This window comes from Nyctereutes procyonoides, unplaced genomic scaffold, assembly GCF_905146905.1.
Source record: "Nyctereutes procyonoides isolate TBG_1078 unplaced genomic scaffold, NYPRO_anot_genome, whole genome shotgun sequence".
NCBI classification, from domain to species: domain Eukaryota; kingdom Metazoa; phylum Chordata; class Mammalia; order Carnivora; family Canidae; genus Nyctereutes; species Nyctereutes procyonoides.
In genome coordinates this window covers 35,123,884-35,138,898 of record NW_026575043.1, presented here as the reverse complement: position 1 = coordinate 35,138,898, position 15,015 = coordinate 35,123,884, and the positions used below count along the sequence as shown (strand labels likewise).

The 15,015-nt window shown below is 50.3% G+C and overlaps 1 protein-coding gene across 2 annotated transcripts in view; it reads right to left on the bottom strand.

Annotated features, from left to right (window-relative positions):
* DGCR2 (DiGeorge syndrome critical region gene 2) overlaps window positions 1-15,015 on the bottom strand; it is a 91,226-nt gene that overhangs the window by 22,089 nt on the left and 54,122 nt on the right. For both annotated transcript variants that reach the window (XM_055322497.1, XM_055322498.1), the window contains 3 exons: window positions 12,369-12,579; window positions 10,652-10,728; window positions 2,327-2,503 (listed from right to left, as the gene is read on the bottom strand). In XM_055322497.1, the coding sequence (XP_055178472.1) occupies window positions 2,327-2,503; window positions 10,652-10,728; window positions 12,369-12,579 (465 nt within the window). The remainder of the gene's footprint in view (window positions 1-2,326; window positions 2,504-10,651; window positions 10,729-12,368; window positions 12,580-15,015) is intronic.

Sequence of the window (15,015 nt, the reverse complement as noted above, 5' to 3'; positions counted from 1 at the left end):
GCGGTTATGTAAGAGTGTGTCCTGGTTCTTAGGAAACACACCAAGTATTTAGGCCTCAAGGGTACAATATCCTCAATTTATTCCCAAATGGTTTGGAAGAAATAAGCAGTGAGGGACGCCTGGGTGGCTCAGCGATTGAGCGTCTGCCTTTGGTTCAGGGAGTGATCCCGGACTCCCGGGATCGAGTCTCACATCAGGCTCCCCTTGAGGAACCTGTTTCTCTCTCTGCCTATGTTTCCGCCTCTCTCTGTGTGTCTCTCACGATTAAATAAAAATCTTGAAAGAAAGAAAGAAAGAAAGAAAGAAAGAAAGAAAGAGAAAGAAAGAAAGAAAGAAAGAAAGAAAGAAAACCGTAAGGGAAAGAAAATACATTTACAATAGTTTACTATATTTACTGAAAAAATCCATATAAAAAGTGGATGTGGGGGATCCCTGGGTGGCTCAGTGGTTTGGCACCTGCCTTTGGCCCAGGGCGTGATCCTGGAGTCCTGGGATCGAGTCCCGCATCGGGCTCCTGGCATGGAGCCTGCTTCTCCCTCTGCCTGTGTCTCTGCCTCTCTCTCTCATTCTCTCTGTGTGTCTATCATAAATAAATAAATAAATAAATAAATAAATAAATAAATAAATAAATAAATAAACAAACAAACAAATAAATCTTTAAAAAAAAAGAAGTGGATGTAAACCCATGTTGTGCAAGTACCAACTGTATATCTAAATAACAAGTTACAAAGTCCCTGGCCTCCCAAGCCCAGATGGTCTTAAATGGTATGATCTATCAAATACTTAAGGACAAGATCATTTGCAATTAGTGCAAACTGACTTAGAGACTGGTAAAACAAAATGCTTCCCAACTCATTTCAAGTATCGAATATAAATGTGATGCAAAAACTAGTCAAGGAGAGCAAAGAAAAGCACCATAACAGGCCAAGATCACTTCTTAGAGGAGTTTCAAAAATCCTAAATGTCATCCAAGCAAAGCCAGCAACATATATACAAAAAAAACCCTGAGGATGATTTAATATCAGAGATCTAATGTAAAAAAGTAAATGGTAAATAAAATCATATAAGCAAAATAATAATATAAATCAGTAAAGAAGAAAAGCCACGATCCCAATAAATGCAGAAAAAGTGTTTACATTTTTGTAATGTAGAAATTCTCAGCAAACTAAGAATGGAAGGGTACTTCCTTAACCTCAAAAAGGTATTTTCTCACTTTTAAAGTGCCATATTTAATGGTGAAACACCAAAAGCTTTCTCTTTTAGGCTGGGATGATAAACCTATGGCTCACTACCAGCACTTCTAGTCGACACTACACTGGAGACCTTAGCAAGTAAAGGAACACCAAGGGAAAAAATGTAAAGAAATAGAAAATCAAAGATTTGAAAGAAGACAAAAAAAAAAAAAAAAAGCCTAAATAGAAAATCTAGCAGAATCCAACCAGGTAAGAGTTCTAATAATGGAGCTCAGAAAACGGATTCTAAAATTCAGGTGAAGAATAAAAGGTTGAGAATTGGCAACAGAAGGGGCAAGAACAAGGGAAGCCCACAACTCATTGAGAGGATGCAAAGTTCCTGTGAAGATGATGTGGTATCAGCATGGGACTGACAACAGCCAAGGGTCAGAATGGAGTCTAGAAACAGGCTCAAACATCTATGAATGCTTGATGAATGACAAATTATCAGAAAAGGAATGATGGTCCAAATTAATGATTAATGATGCTGAGACCATCAGCCTGCCTCCCATGCTGCCTCTGAGTGCGATTTGTCCCTGCTCTCAGTAAGCACCACACACTGTGAGTCCCTGAAACTGGAAGAGACCTGAATGCGGAATGTGAGTGAGTGAGTGGGCTGAGAGACAGGGAAAGATCACGGATGGAGCCGGGGAGTGGTCCAGATGCAGAGTAAGCAGTCTTGGAAAGACCGAAAGAGAGAGTGGGTAAGTAAGTGACCAGGGGAATTGGAGGCTCCAAGACACCAGGAGATGTGGCAAATCCTCCATCACCATTCTCATGTCAGCTCCTAACAACAACGAGATGTAGAGGGCAGGAATTAGCACCTCTATCCTGGGAAAGAGAAAGGATTGTTCACAGATGCTGACTGCTGCCGGGATCCTTGCCCTCCTGCCACAGTAGTGGCGTACCTTCAGAGGACTGTGAGCCAGGCAAGGAGCTCCTGCCACCCCACTATGATGCAGGGGTCTGCCTTGGTGCACCGTGAGGTCCAAGTCTACTCAAGGTTGACACCAAGGTCCAGAAATCAGACAGCCACGTATTCATGAGAAGCACTTCCTTACAGCGCATTAGGAGTCACAGCCAAGGTGGCTTACTTCTTTTACAGAGAAATGAAGACTTCTCGTAGCAGTTCTCTGCATGCCAGCTGTGCAGGTCGTGGTGTCGGAGGGTGGGGAAGTGAAAACACTGGAGCTGAGCACAGAAGACACTGTCACTTTCCGACACGGCTGAGGCAAAGATGGGGTCTGGGGGCAGGAACACCTCGGAGGAACCTGTGGGAAAAATAACAATGTCAGCACACCAATCCTAGGCAGTCCTTGTGGGTACCAAGGCCCCCCAAACTGGACCATCAATCAAAGGGCCTGTGGGCCGCCAAATACTAGCTGCACTGCATTCATTCATGACCTCCCCTAGTTCCTAGGAGCACAGCTCTGGGCAGCGTGAAGGATAAAGTAATGGGCCACAGCACAGTCAATTAAAATGTATGAGTTTGGGCAGCCCGGTTGGCTCAGTGGTTTAGCATTGCCTTCAGCCCAGGGCCTGATCCTGGAGACTCAGGATCGAGTCCCGCGTCGGGCTCCCTGCATGGGTCCTGCTTCTCCCTCTGCCTGTGTCTCTGCCTCTCTCCCTCTCTCTGTGTGTCTCTCATGAATAAAAAAAATCTTTTTTAAAAATGTATGCGTTCATATGGATAAACAACAATTAAATGGGGAGGGGAGTCCTCTCCTTTAACAGGGTCTCAACTAGTAAATAGAGAAGGGCTCGAAAGGCACCTATTGCACGTGTCGGGAGCACACAATTCTGACAGAATCGTAGCTCCCTCAACCTAGCAGGGGGATCATCAGGCCTGGCGAGCTAGAAAGCACTGGCTCCCTGGAACCCCCTCCCAACTCCAGGGAGACTGTCACTCACTGAAACTCTGCCTTCCAACCCAGGGACCAGGCAATCAAAAATCATGTGGCACCCAGCAGCCCGAGTGGGGGGTTGTGGTGGAGTACAGGGACAGGGGGCCTCTCTTCTCCTGTCACAGGAGGTGGACTCGGGTCACATCTGGGCACAGCACAGCCAGCCCCCAGAGCCCACTCTCTACCTCAGAGAACTCTCCAACACTGGACCGCCACAAGATTCCTTGAGGCTAACCTGGACGTGGGTCACCAGAGACACTTCTAATTTTACTAAGATGGCAATGCGGTTTACCCTTTAACAGCAACATGGTATTGTCATGCATGCCTTTTGAACTCTATTTGCTCCCAATACTAAGCATGGAGGTCAGTCTGGAAGAGCCAGCGAGTCTGGAGATGGGGCCTCATTCTGTAGACACTGGGCACAATGCCTCCCAGCCCCCTGACAAGGTCAGGAAGAGGGACTCTGGGGAAGCGTGGTGGGATAGAAGCCCAGTCTCCAGCTGACAGGCACAGTCAATGTCAGTGCACCCCTACTGGGTCAGACTCACAGGAGGACCATGGAGGGAGGGTAGGGGTGGGGGCCAGGGTCCTTGGGATGTCTTTTCACACCATTTGGGGAGCCTGCCTCTAATGCTAAGAGTGGGCTCACTGCCATGAGCACTGTGTCATCCAGCCCCCTGCTCCCCAGCGAGGTCTCCTATAACCCGTGTGCCCTCTTCTTCTTCAGATACCCCTTTACCTGGGAGAAGCCTTCCTTCTTTTTTTTTTTTTTTTTGAAAGATTTTATTTATTTATTCATGAGAGACACAGAGAGAGAGGCAGAGACACAAGCAGAGGGAGAAGCAGGCTCCATGCAGGGAGCCCGACGTGGGACCCGATCCCGGGTCTCCAGGATCAGGCCCTGGGCTGAAGACAGCGCTAAACCACTGAACTGGGGTTTAGCGCTGGGGCTGCCCAGAAGCCTTCCTTCTTAAAACAGTTTTCTTCACTATTTGGCTTCTTGTCTCATGTGCTGAAAACGAAACAGATTTATCCCATCCTTTATAAAAACAAACAAAAAAACCCAAAACAACCAAGTCTTCAGGAGCGCCTGGGTGGCACTGTTTGTTAGTTTCAGATCAGGTCCTGATCTCAGGGTACTGGGATTGAGCCCCGCATCAGGCTCTGCACTCAGCATGGACTGGGCTTGAGATTTTCTCTCCCTCTCCCGCTGCCCCTCCCACTCATGCTCTCTTTCTTTCTCTAAAATAAATAAACCTTAAAAAAAAAAAAAAAGAAAGAAAGAAAGGCTCTAGCCTTGAGTCTAGTTGCCAGCCCAGAGTACAATGTCAGCACATGATTGCAAAGTTCTGACCAAGGCCACAAATGCTCTCAGGGTAGAGTCCTAGGACCTGGTTCCCACCCCATTCTGCTCACAGCACCTGGAACCTGCCTGAGCCAAACTGAGAGTGGAGGGTGGGAGCGAGGGTGGCTCAGGCCCCACCAAGCCACACACAGACAGGGGGCACAGGGAAGGCCAAGTGGAGGGAGCTCCTCCCACCCACTATGTGCCCAGAGGAACACCTGGGCCTTCTCACTCTGTGCTGGTCAGAAGCCCTGTTTACCCTGAGGTCATGTGGGCTACAGTAGTTTCTTGAAACCAATGACTAAGAAGACTGGTTCCTCTTTGCCAAACTTAGTTTCTTTCAAGCCTTCATTTTATGTGCCCTTTCTATGGTACTTTATACTCCAGTTTCATAAAAATGCTCCATCCTCTCTCTGCTAGGAGATAAATGCAGCTAATCCCCAACACACTCAGTGTGATCTTCAATTAGCATCTGCTGTGGGTTGAGAAGCATCCCCCCAAAATTCATGGCCACCTGGAACCTCAGAATATGACCTTATTCGGCTCTCGAGGTAAAATCATTCAGTACTTGGGGTGTGTCCTTGCAAAGGGAGAAGACACAGAGGATAAAAACATGGGAAATGACCACAGGCAGATGGAGCAGAGCCTGGAGTGTGGCTGTCATAAGTCAAGGAATGCCAGGAGCCACTCTGCACTGGCAAAGGAGCAAGAAAGAACTCTCCTGCTAACACCTTGATTTTGGAATTGTCTCCAGAACTGTGAGAAAGTAAATTTGTGTTAAGCCAGAAGTTCATGGTACTCTGTGAGGGCAGCCCCAGGCATCTAGCATGGCCTCCTGATCATCATCCCCACTGACTTAACAAATGCTCACAGGCCCCATCCTATAAACGTGCCCTCGGGGTACACGGGGCAACAGCAGCAGGCAGAGATCCTTGCCTTGCAGAGCTCACAACAGGGCAGGGGTATAAAGGCCAGAAACAGAGGACTACTAGACCTAATGAGTGAGGTATTCGTGATGTTGGAAGGTCACAACTACTACAGGTAAAAAGGAAGCTGGAGCATGGAGATGGAAGGCAGGTCTCGGAGTAGTGCCACAGGAGCAGAGAGTGGACAGGAGGGGTGACAAGGCTTGTGGTGGGAGTCCCACGCCACGCACAAGCTCACGGCTTTGCTAGAAGCACTCAAGGGACCTGGCTTCTAGCCGCAGTCACAGCTAAGATTTATTACAGCAACACAGCACGATACACCAGCAACAAGAGAGGGGACAGCTCAGGCAAGTCTGGGGGCATCCAGGCCAGACTTCCTGAGCACTCTCCCACCTGACAGGAGGGTGCGGGCCTTTGCCAGCAACAAACTGCAGCAACATGGGTGTGGCGTTCCTGCCTGGAGGAGTCCCTGGGCACCTCGACTCCAGACTCACCAGGGGAAACAGGTGTTCACCATAAATCCCACAGTTCGTGCAGTCCAGACGACCCGACACAGTAGGCTCTGCTCCACCCAATCCCTGAGCCCTCCCAGGTGCCAGCCAGGGCCAGGCCGCCTGTGGTACCTTCTCCTGCACCAGAGTGACCTGAGCTTGGGAAGGAGCATCCCAGGGAGGGCTTACAGCAGCAGCAAAGGTGGCATGTGGCTAGAGAGGAGGGCTGCAGGGTGTCGGGAGGGAGGGCAGAGGGAAAGGCTGCCGCAGGACTGTGAGGACCAGGCTTTCTTGAGAGAAGGAGCCACAAGGGCAGAAGGGGGAGGAGTAGAGGAACCTCAGACAACTGTGTGAGGAGACAGGGGTGGGTGGGGTTGGCAGCAAGAAGACCAGGTTGGAGGTGTCGGTAATTTAGGTGGATGACATTAGATCTGATGGCTGTGACCTGATGACAAGTGATAAGATTCTAGGCAAGTCTGAAAGGGCAGGAGATCATGTCATCGTACCAGCAGACCGTCCTCTAGGGTACCTCTCCACTGCTGCCTGTGCAGTAGGGCAGGCCTTCAACCTGCTGGAGTGGCAGCAACTGTTCCCAGACACCCCGACTCCATCTGCACACAAGCTGCCCTTAGCGTGGCACACATGGCCAACAATACCAAACTTCCTCTGCCATCTCCTCCTGTGTCTCTGTCCCCCTGCTCCCTCAGCTTGGAAGAACCACACCCCCCATGCCCATCCTACAGCAGGCTGACCTTCACTCACTTTCTACCAGTGTGCCATCTGCCTCCCCACAGCAGGCTGTCTGCCTCTGTCTTGCCTCACCCAGGAAGGAGTATGGTACTACAGCCCCCACAGAATGGGCCTGCCTTGGGGCCCACAACAAGCTGTGTGGATCCTCCCAAATGCTCCTCTGCTAGAACCAGCGACCTCACTCTCAGGGCTGCCTTCCTTCAGCAGAACTGTGGCCTGACCTTGGCTGACTCCACTCCAGCTTGACAGTCACCTCAGAGGGCAGGGTCTCCACAATGTGCCTTCTAGGCCAGCTTGAGCCCTGGCCCTCCCCCAAGTGCCACTTCCTCACTGCTGATGGAAGATTCTAGCTCAGGACAGGTCAGGGCACACAAGTGAGTCACACTCCCTGGGTGTGAGCACCAGGCCAAGAAGATAGAGATCATAAAGGGCATTCCTTTCTGGCACACATGGCCTCAGCCCACTTGTGATGGGAATGAGCCCCTAGAAATGGGAATGCTGAGATAGGGGGAGGATGGGTGTCCAGGTGCAGGACTGAACACATCTTTTTTTTTTTTATTATTTTAAGATTTTATTTATTTATTCATGAGAGACACAGAGAGAGGCAGAGACATAGGCAGAGGAAGAATCAGACTCCCTTTGGAGAGCCCGATGAGGAACTCGATCCCAGGACACTGGGATCACGCCCTGAGCCAAAGGCAGGCACTCAACCAGTATGCCACCCAGATGCCCCTGAGCAGCTGTTAAAAATAAGCAAGTTATACAACGTGGGCACATCAAACACATAGTATGCTTCCATTTTTATATTTTAAAATACGTATCACATATAATAACCAGAAACTGAAATGATACTGTTAACAGCAATGATGCTAGAGCCCTGGGCAACGGCTTGGAGGAAAACAGATGATTCCCTTTAGACAACATGGATCTGCTTTCAAATTTTGGTCACCAATGTTATAAACTGCAGCAGCAGTTCTCAGCCTTCCAGGGCACACCAGGCCCTGGGTGCTGCCTGAACGTCAGGGTCTTGGTACCCTGGAGTGGAGCTGACATGCTGTATGGACAGAAACCAGAGGCAAGGCATCCCTCTTGGGGGAGAGGCCATGGGAGGAGGCCCCTCTTACAAGTGGAGCTCCAAACTTAAAGTGCACCTGGGGAGTGGGGGTGCCAGCACACAAAGGTAAGAAGTGTGGATATATCATCCGTATATGCAGGTGCCACTGTGCCGATGTTATGACAACACGTGTGTTATAACAACACATATTATAAAACACAGAGGAAAATGTTGGGCAAGATGTAAAATAATAAATATCTTCCCACAGTGGCTTCTTACCGCCATTCGCTCATATTTTAGGCACGATTTTTTCTTTGGGGCGAATTCATCATTAATGACCAAAGACAAATCTACCTCCTACTGCCTTTGGGATGCATCACCTCTGGACCCACTTCTCAGGCCCAGCCAGATCCTCAGTTTTGACTAAGGGAGCACGTTCCTCTCTCTCCTCTGCGAGTAGCAGTGGGAGCTCTGCTACCGTCTCGTTTGCTGGGGCTGTGTTGACAGCATTCTCTCGCGCTGCAGTCTCTCAGCAGAAGGTGCTTTCGGTATAGACACTTTCAACCAGATACAAAGGCAGACGGAAGAATATAATGAACCCCTGCGAAGTTCTGTCCTGCGTCGCAGCAGCTCACTCTACATGTTTGTCCACAGCACAACACTACAGTCACACCTCTGAAAATCCTGGAGTCAACCTCCACTGCAAATCCAGATTCAGCTTCCCTAACTGTGTCCCCAAATTTTTATAACTCTCCCCCTCCCAATCCAGGATGCATCAGAATTCGTGTGCTACATTTGGGCTTATGTTTTTTCTTTTAATTTCTTTGAACCCAAAACAGGGGCACCTGGGTGGCTCTGTCGTTAAGTGTCTGACTTTCGATTTTGGCTCAGGTCATGTCCCAAGGTCATGGGATCAAGCCCCACAACCGGCTCTGTGCTGGGTGTGGAGCCTGCTTGAGATTTGGTCTCTTCCTTTCCCTCTGCCCCTCCCATATCCCACTCTCTTCCTCTCAAAACAAAAACAAAAACAAAAACACCCCAGAACAAATGATGTTGAGCCGTGTCAGGTATCCGGGCCAGTTATCTTGTAGTAGAGGAATCCTTTTTAGCCACGCATTCATTTTGTGGCTACTACTTAAATCCAGAACAGAACTGCCAAGTCCACTTACCCAGGCACGAGCAGCCAACAACATGCTGCAGCCACACAGAGCTGATGGACGTTAGGGCCACAGCACCATCTGTGTGGGCGCCTCACTCTTGCCTCAGGTCCCTTGCACACTGAGCCATTGCTGCCAGTGTTGACATACTTAGTTTTTTTAGATTTCAGGTTTACTCTCTAAATGCCCCAGTGGAGCCAAGGAGAAAACAAGTGTGGCCACTGAAGCCTACCTGGGGCCTTTGCCATTCTCATGCCAGATGAGGGTCCCATGTCCCCCAGCTCAGAACACACTATCATGCAACGCAGACCTGCATCTTCTCTTTTTAACTATCGGTGTCAGGAAGATAACCGGATCGAAGAGTGTCTATACTATTCTGTAGGCCAATGCCGTCTGCTGGGGTCAGGGGCAATGGGCCTTGGCCTAGGATTAGCCATCAATGGTTGTGATTAAGACAATGAGGAACTACTAGATTTATCCTCTGCAAGATACACGGTGACTCCCAGGCCTGGAAACCCATAAGCTACTTACTTGTTTTCTACTCTGGAGAAAAATCTACATATTACACTCACAAACTTTAGGAATACAAATATGAGGCATGCTTTCAGTAGGATATTTGGAAGATACAAGAATGGGGTGACTTCCCAAGTAGGAGCAAAGGATGGTAGGTGTGGCCTCTGTTGGGGCCTCTGTAGTCACCATCTCTGCTCCCTGCCCCTTTCCAGCTGCCAGGCTTAGCACCCCTACCCTGTGAGACCCTGCCTCTCTCCAGGGAAGCCAGCTACCTGGGGCTTCTGAATACCAATCATGTCTGTAATTTCACCACAGTATGTAAAGACACAGCCAGTCACCTGCCACGAGGCCACTCAGGCTGGGAAACAGGTGGGCTCTGAGGTCAATGCCCCTTCATTCTCCACAGTGAGGTAGCTGGACAGAGCAACATGTCTGGAGAGTCCTGGGACCACCACTCCTCACGTGTCCTTCTCAGAGACACTTAAGACATCCACAGTGGGACTGGGACATGTTTGGGAAAAAAGAATAGGACCCAAGCTCAAACCACAGGCCCAAAGAGCAGCCCCAAAGCAAGGCCTGACAAGGGGCCAGGACAGGGTAATCACAGCTCAGGCAGCCAAGTGGAGAGGCCATAGCCAGGGCCTGGGTGAAACCTGCCAGTGCCAGAGTAATAGGGCAGGAGGGGAGGGACAGGGGAGGAGGGGGTAATGGCATGACTCAGCTGCCAACACCAGCATGCTTGCTTCCTTTACATTATGTTGGTGCTTACAAACAAGTCAGCATAAAATCCTTAAAGAAACATACACGCACACACAACACATGCACACTTACTATCTATTTTAATTCCATCTGCCTGATAGCTTTCCTTCCAGTTTGGATTCTACTTCTTGATGTCACTATCCTAGAAGGCTTATCCCTCCCTCTCGCCCATGTCAGCTGCACACTCCTTATATTCATTATTTTTATACCCCAATTAAAGGCCTTCACTTAAAGGGAAAATGGACAGTCTAGGTATTTGCCAAGTGAGAAAGAAACACAGGTTCCAGAGAAGGCTCCAGCCCCACAAAGAGCGTGAAAGAAGGGCCTTGGGGTGTCTGCCCATCATCATGGTGCCCTCCACAATCTGGGGCCTGCTCCTCTCCATGAGCCCTGCACCAAGCACCACTGGGGAGAGGGTGAAGGGGTGGGGAACCCCCAGCAATATCTCCCTAGTCAGGATGATGCCCCCCCATCCCAACTGCACACTCAACAATTCTTCTGAAAGACCAAAAAGACTTACCCTTGAACGCTACCTCCCAGCGACCTTCTAGGGAGTGGTTCCGGCTGGCGATGACATACTGGTAGCCAACCCACAGCCTGCAAGAGGGCGGAAAGGCAGCAGGCCTCAGCACAGCAAGGAGACAACCGTGGACTGGGTGTGAGTGTGGGTATCTTAGAGTTATAATGACCTTTCAAATACCAAGCTTGTAAAGCATTAATGATTTAAGTTTCGATACTAAAATTTAATAAAGTACATATAAAGTTAGTAAACAATAAATCCACAGATCAGAAGAAGTTGAATCTTGGGTAACTCCTGTCAATTCCAATTCCATTCTCATTGGCTGATCCAATAAAGTTTTCACATTCTATATAAGACCAATCTTATTCTTGGTATTCCTGGTACACACAGCCCCATGAATACAACTCTGTGAATATACTAGAACCAAAGAATGGTCTGCTCTAAAGGGGTAAACTTTATGGTGTGTGAATTACATCTCAATAAAACACAAACCCGCATGAGTCTACACTGCAGTGTTGGGTAAAATGACGTTCGTGGTCTCCTGCTTGGTCTCCACTTAGAGCCAGCTCGCCCCAGACCTGCAGTGTGCTCCTGAGCACACACGTCACAGCACCAAGAGGGCCATGGACCTGGCCGACTGCCACAACCACCTGCTGGGTGTGTGCCTCTCACCCCAGCCTTCCAGCTGCAATCCTGGAGCTGCCCGTCAGCAGGCCCAGTGCCACCGTAGGAGTTCTGGCTCAATGCCACTCTTCTCCCTTCAGCCTGCTGCCATGCACATGCCCACCCTGGGGAGATGGGTACTTTCCTACCCAGTGGGCTGAGCCCTCTCACTTCTCCATGGATTCATAATCACCCCATGATCTAGAAGTTTTTTTCTCACTTTGCAGCTGTAGAAGGAAAAACAGCAAGGTGATTGTGATTTGCCAACATCACAGGGCATAATGGTGGAACCCAAATCCAGCTAGGGTATTGAAATGAAGGCTTGCTCTCCACCTGCTACAGTCATCGTGCTCCTATAGCAGTGTAGCATCCCTGAGAGAGTGCACTGGCGATCTGGCAACGCTACAATCCACTCCTCCACTCCCCAGCAGTGTGGAAGAAGCAGTATGCTCCCTCCAGAAGAGGACCACTACAGTCCTCAGCACACACCTGCCCTCCAACAAAACCCTCTAAGCTCTGGGCTTGGAGATGCTGGCAGCTGGCTGCAATTTTGACATATTCTCCACAATGTCACAGAGCCTTGGGGTCAAGAGTCAGGCTCTGGAGCCAGACTGCCTGAGTTGGAACCTAAGCATACCCTAGCTAATACGTGCCCAAGGTCATGTGTTCACCTACTCTGGGCCTGTCTTCTCATCTATCAGCCTGACAGAGCCCTCTTTCTTAGAAGGAACCCTCCACCCACTTATATGGCCCTCATGCCGGGCCTAGGAAGCCCCTTCAATCAGCCCCTCGGGAGCCAATGAAGGTAACTGCTTGAAGTGACAACATGGCAGCCCATCCCTGGCCCTCTAAGAGCCCCTGACATCATACTGATGCCTGATCTAAAGCCCAGATCCCTATCTGTTTCCAGTGGATGGGGCTGCCCTTCCTCTGAGGGCCGGTCAGCTAAGCCTGAGGGGTGTCATGGGAGGCCAGAAGCCACGTCCTTGGTAGGTATCCTGCTCACTGGGTGGCAGCCTGACCTCAAGCCCTGGGTCCCCACCGCAGGACTCACTTGTGCTGGTCCTGCCAAGCGAAGCTCCGCTCCGGCTGGTCCCATTCCTGGGCCAGGACGAAGCGCAGCTCCTGGTCAGTGGAGAAGGTGGCAAGGGAGCCATTCACACGCTGGCAGGTCTGTGCGGCATCCCAGTAGTTCTCTCCACTCAGGTAGACCCGGTAGCAGCTGGCTGTGCCTTCATAGTGGTGCCATCCTGTTGGGCACTTCCCTAGGAAACATGAAGGGCGGGAGGGGAGTTGTCCCCTAAATTAGGATCCTCACTCCAAAATACGATTAGACATGCTCCACCTGAGGCCAGAAATAGCCCCAGAAAAATGGAGAAACTGAGGCTCAGGAGACAAGCTCTGCCTATAAGACCATACATGCTGTGAAATACAAGATTCTCTAAGACACAGATGTAGCCCAAGGCACGGGCACATTCAGGGACTCATCTCATTTCTGTAAGGCCTTTGATTTACTTGGCACACTAAAGACTGGCTGCAAAATGTATTTCGTGAAGTGGACTTCATTCTCGGATGAAGTCTGGTTGACAAGACAGCAGAACTCCCCATGCCAGGAACGAGCAGAAAGACTCCCTGCCCACACTGCCCCCAAATCTGGCTCTCTGCCCACTCCACCAGCAAGCCCACTGCTTCCTGAGCCCGCTCCTTGGCCCTCCTTTTCCCTTCAAATGGGCACTGGCCAGTATTCCCCTAAAAGAGAAATTCAGAGGATCAGAGCCGGAAGTGCCACTGGGATAAAAAGGCCAGCCCCTGCCTCCCAAGACAAGAAGGCGAGGCCCAGGTGGTTCTACAGCAGGCAACAGCAGAGTAGCCAGTTGGAACCTACATCTCGCTGAGGCAGGCCAGCCCAGATGTCTCCTCACCAGGTGGACCCACTCCTGGGGCCAGGCGGCCTCCTGCCGTTCTGTATGGCTGGCCTTAGGTAAGATCTAGGGCCTGTTCCACTGGATCTATTAACTTTCAAATGCTGGCTCCCCACCTGCTAAGCACACGCTGAAGAATAATAATTTTTAACAAAGGCAGTCATTACCAAAATGCAACTTTTTAATGCATCTACGTCCTATGGAATTAGTAAAACTTCTGAAAGATAGATGTTCATGTTTTTATTAGAGACTGTGTGTGTAACTGATTAACAAAGACACAGAGATTACAAGAAGTAAATGGCAGCTCTGGCCTGGAGCCCAGGAGGCATGCCACAGCAGCACTGCAGTGAGGACAGGGCTGTCCCCTGCCACCTGCCCACGGGGGACAACCCACTCACAGACTGAGCAGCACAGCACGCAGGAAGGCTCTTCACTGTCGGCCAGGAGCAAGCACTGTGATTACCCCTGCTTGGAAGGTACACGGGGCACACAACACATGCCTGCTGAGGCTGTGGCATGAGCTTGAAGGGCAGGGGATCACCAGGGGAGCCCTTACTACGGCTCCTAAACCCCCACGCACAATGTGTTCCACCTGCCCACCCCCTCCAGGTGGGTCCTGCCTTGTTTCCAGGTTACAGGTGGAGACACGGAGGCATGCAGAGGCTAAGCACCTCAGCTGGCAAGCAATAGGGCAGGCTCCCACCCAGGGCTCCTCACCCACCACCTTGGGATGGGTCCAGAGGAAACCTCTCTAGGGATGGCAGCTGGTGTGTGTGTGTGGGGGCAATGGAAGGAGGGAACATTACTTTTTATTGGCTCATCTTTTTTTAATCATATGAAATTTGTGGAGTTACTACCTTGGCAGAAGTATGAACTATTCAAAAAAAATAGGTAAGCAATGAAAAGGGTGAGTGTGAGTGTGAGTCGGGGCTCCATGGGGCTGAGTCCTGGCGGTGCCCCATAGGCTGCATGACCTTGGGTGTGCTGACCGCTCAGAGCCTTGGTTTCTTCATTTGCCAAGCTTGCCCAGTATCCCTTCAGCCACGAGAATCCTTGTATTTCACAGCTTTTATGGATCAAGAGCGAGCACAGCACCAGGGCACTGCTCCCCAGTTCGTTCAGTCCCTGTCAGGCGACCAAGCTGCCACACAGGGTCTGAGCTCTGAGGTGTTCCCCGGTGCTGAGTGTCTGGGGAGGGGCAAGTACTGACATAGCCAACCAGCTCCTTGGCCCCACAGCTGACATGTCACCTATCAGTTCCTCCTGTCCCGGCGTGTTGTACCCATGTCTGTCATTATCCCTGTCTATTGGGGGGGGAGGGGGCTGGTGTGGCTTTTCTTTCAACCTTCTTTAATCTTGTAATGCTCCTTTAAAAATCTTAATGTCATAGGGAGTTTATCCAAGAACTAGTCTCTTCAAAAACAGTTTAATGACAGGGCAGAGCCTTCCCTCCCATCAGCTGGACCTAATCCCTCAGAGCCTATTTCTCTATCTACCAAAGGTTGAGAACAGTCTGACCACAAAAAGCAGCTGATTTGTGGCAGCAAGCAGCCTGGTTCCAGAGCCTGGGTTCACATCATGGCTTCACCACTCGGCCCTGGGGTGACCCTGGAAGGGTCGCCTTGCAACCTCAGTCATCAAAAGAGGTCAGTGGCCCCTGACAGCCCAGAAGGGCCATTTTAGGAGGCACACTCCTTGTCCAGCTGAGTGGCCCTGGGATAGCCAGGGGCTACATGGGGCCACACAGGGCCACAAGGTTTAGGTCCTGGAGAGAGCAGG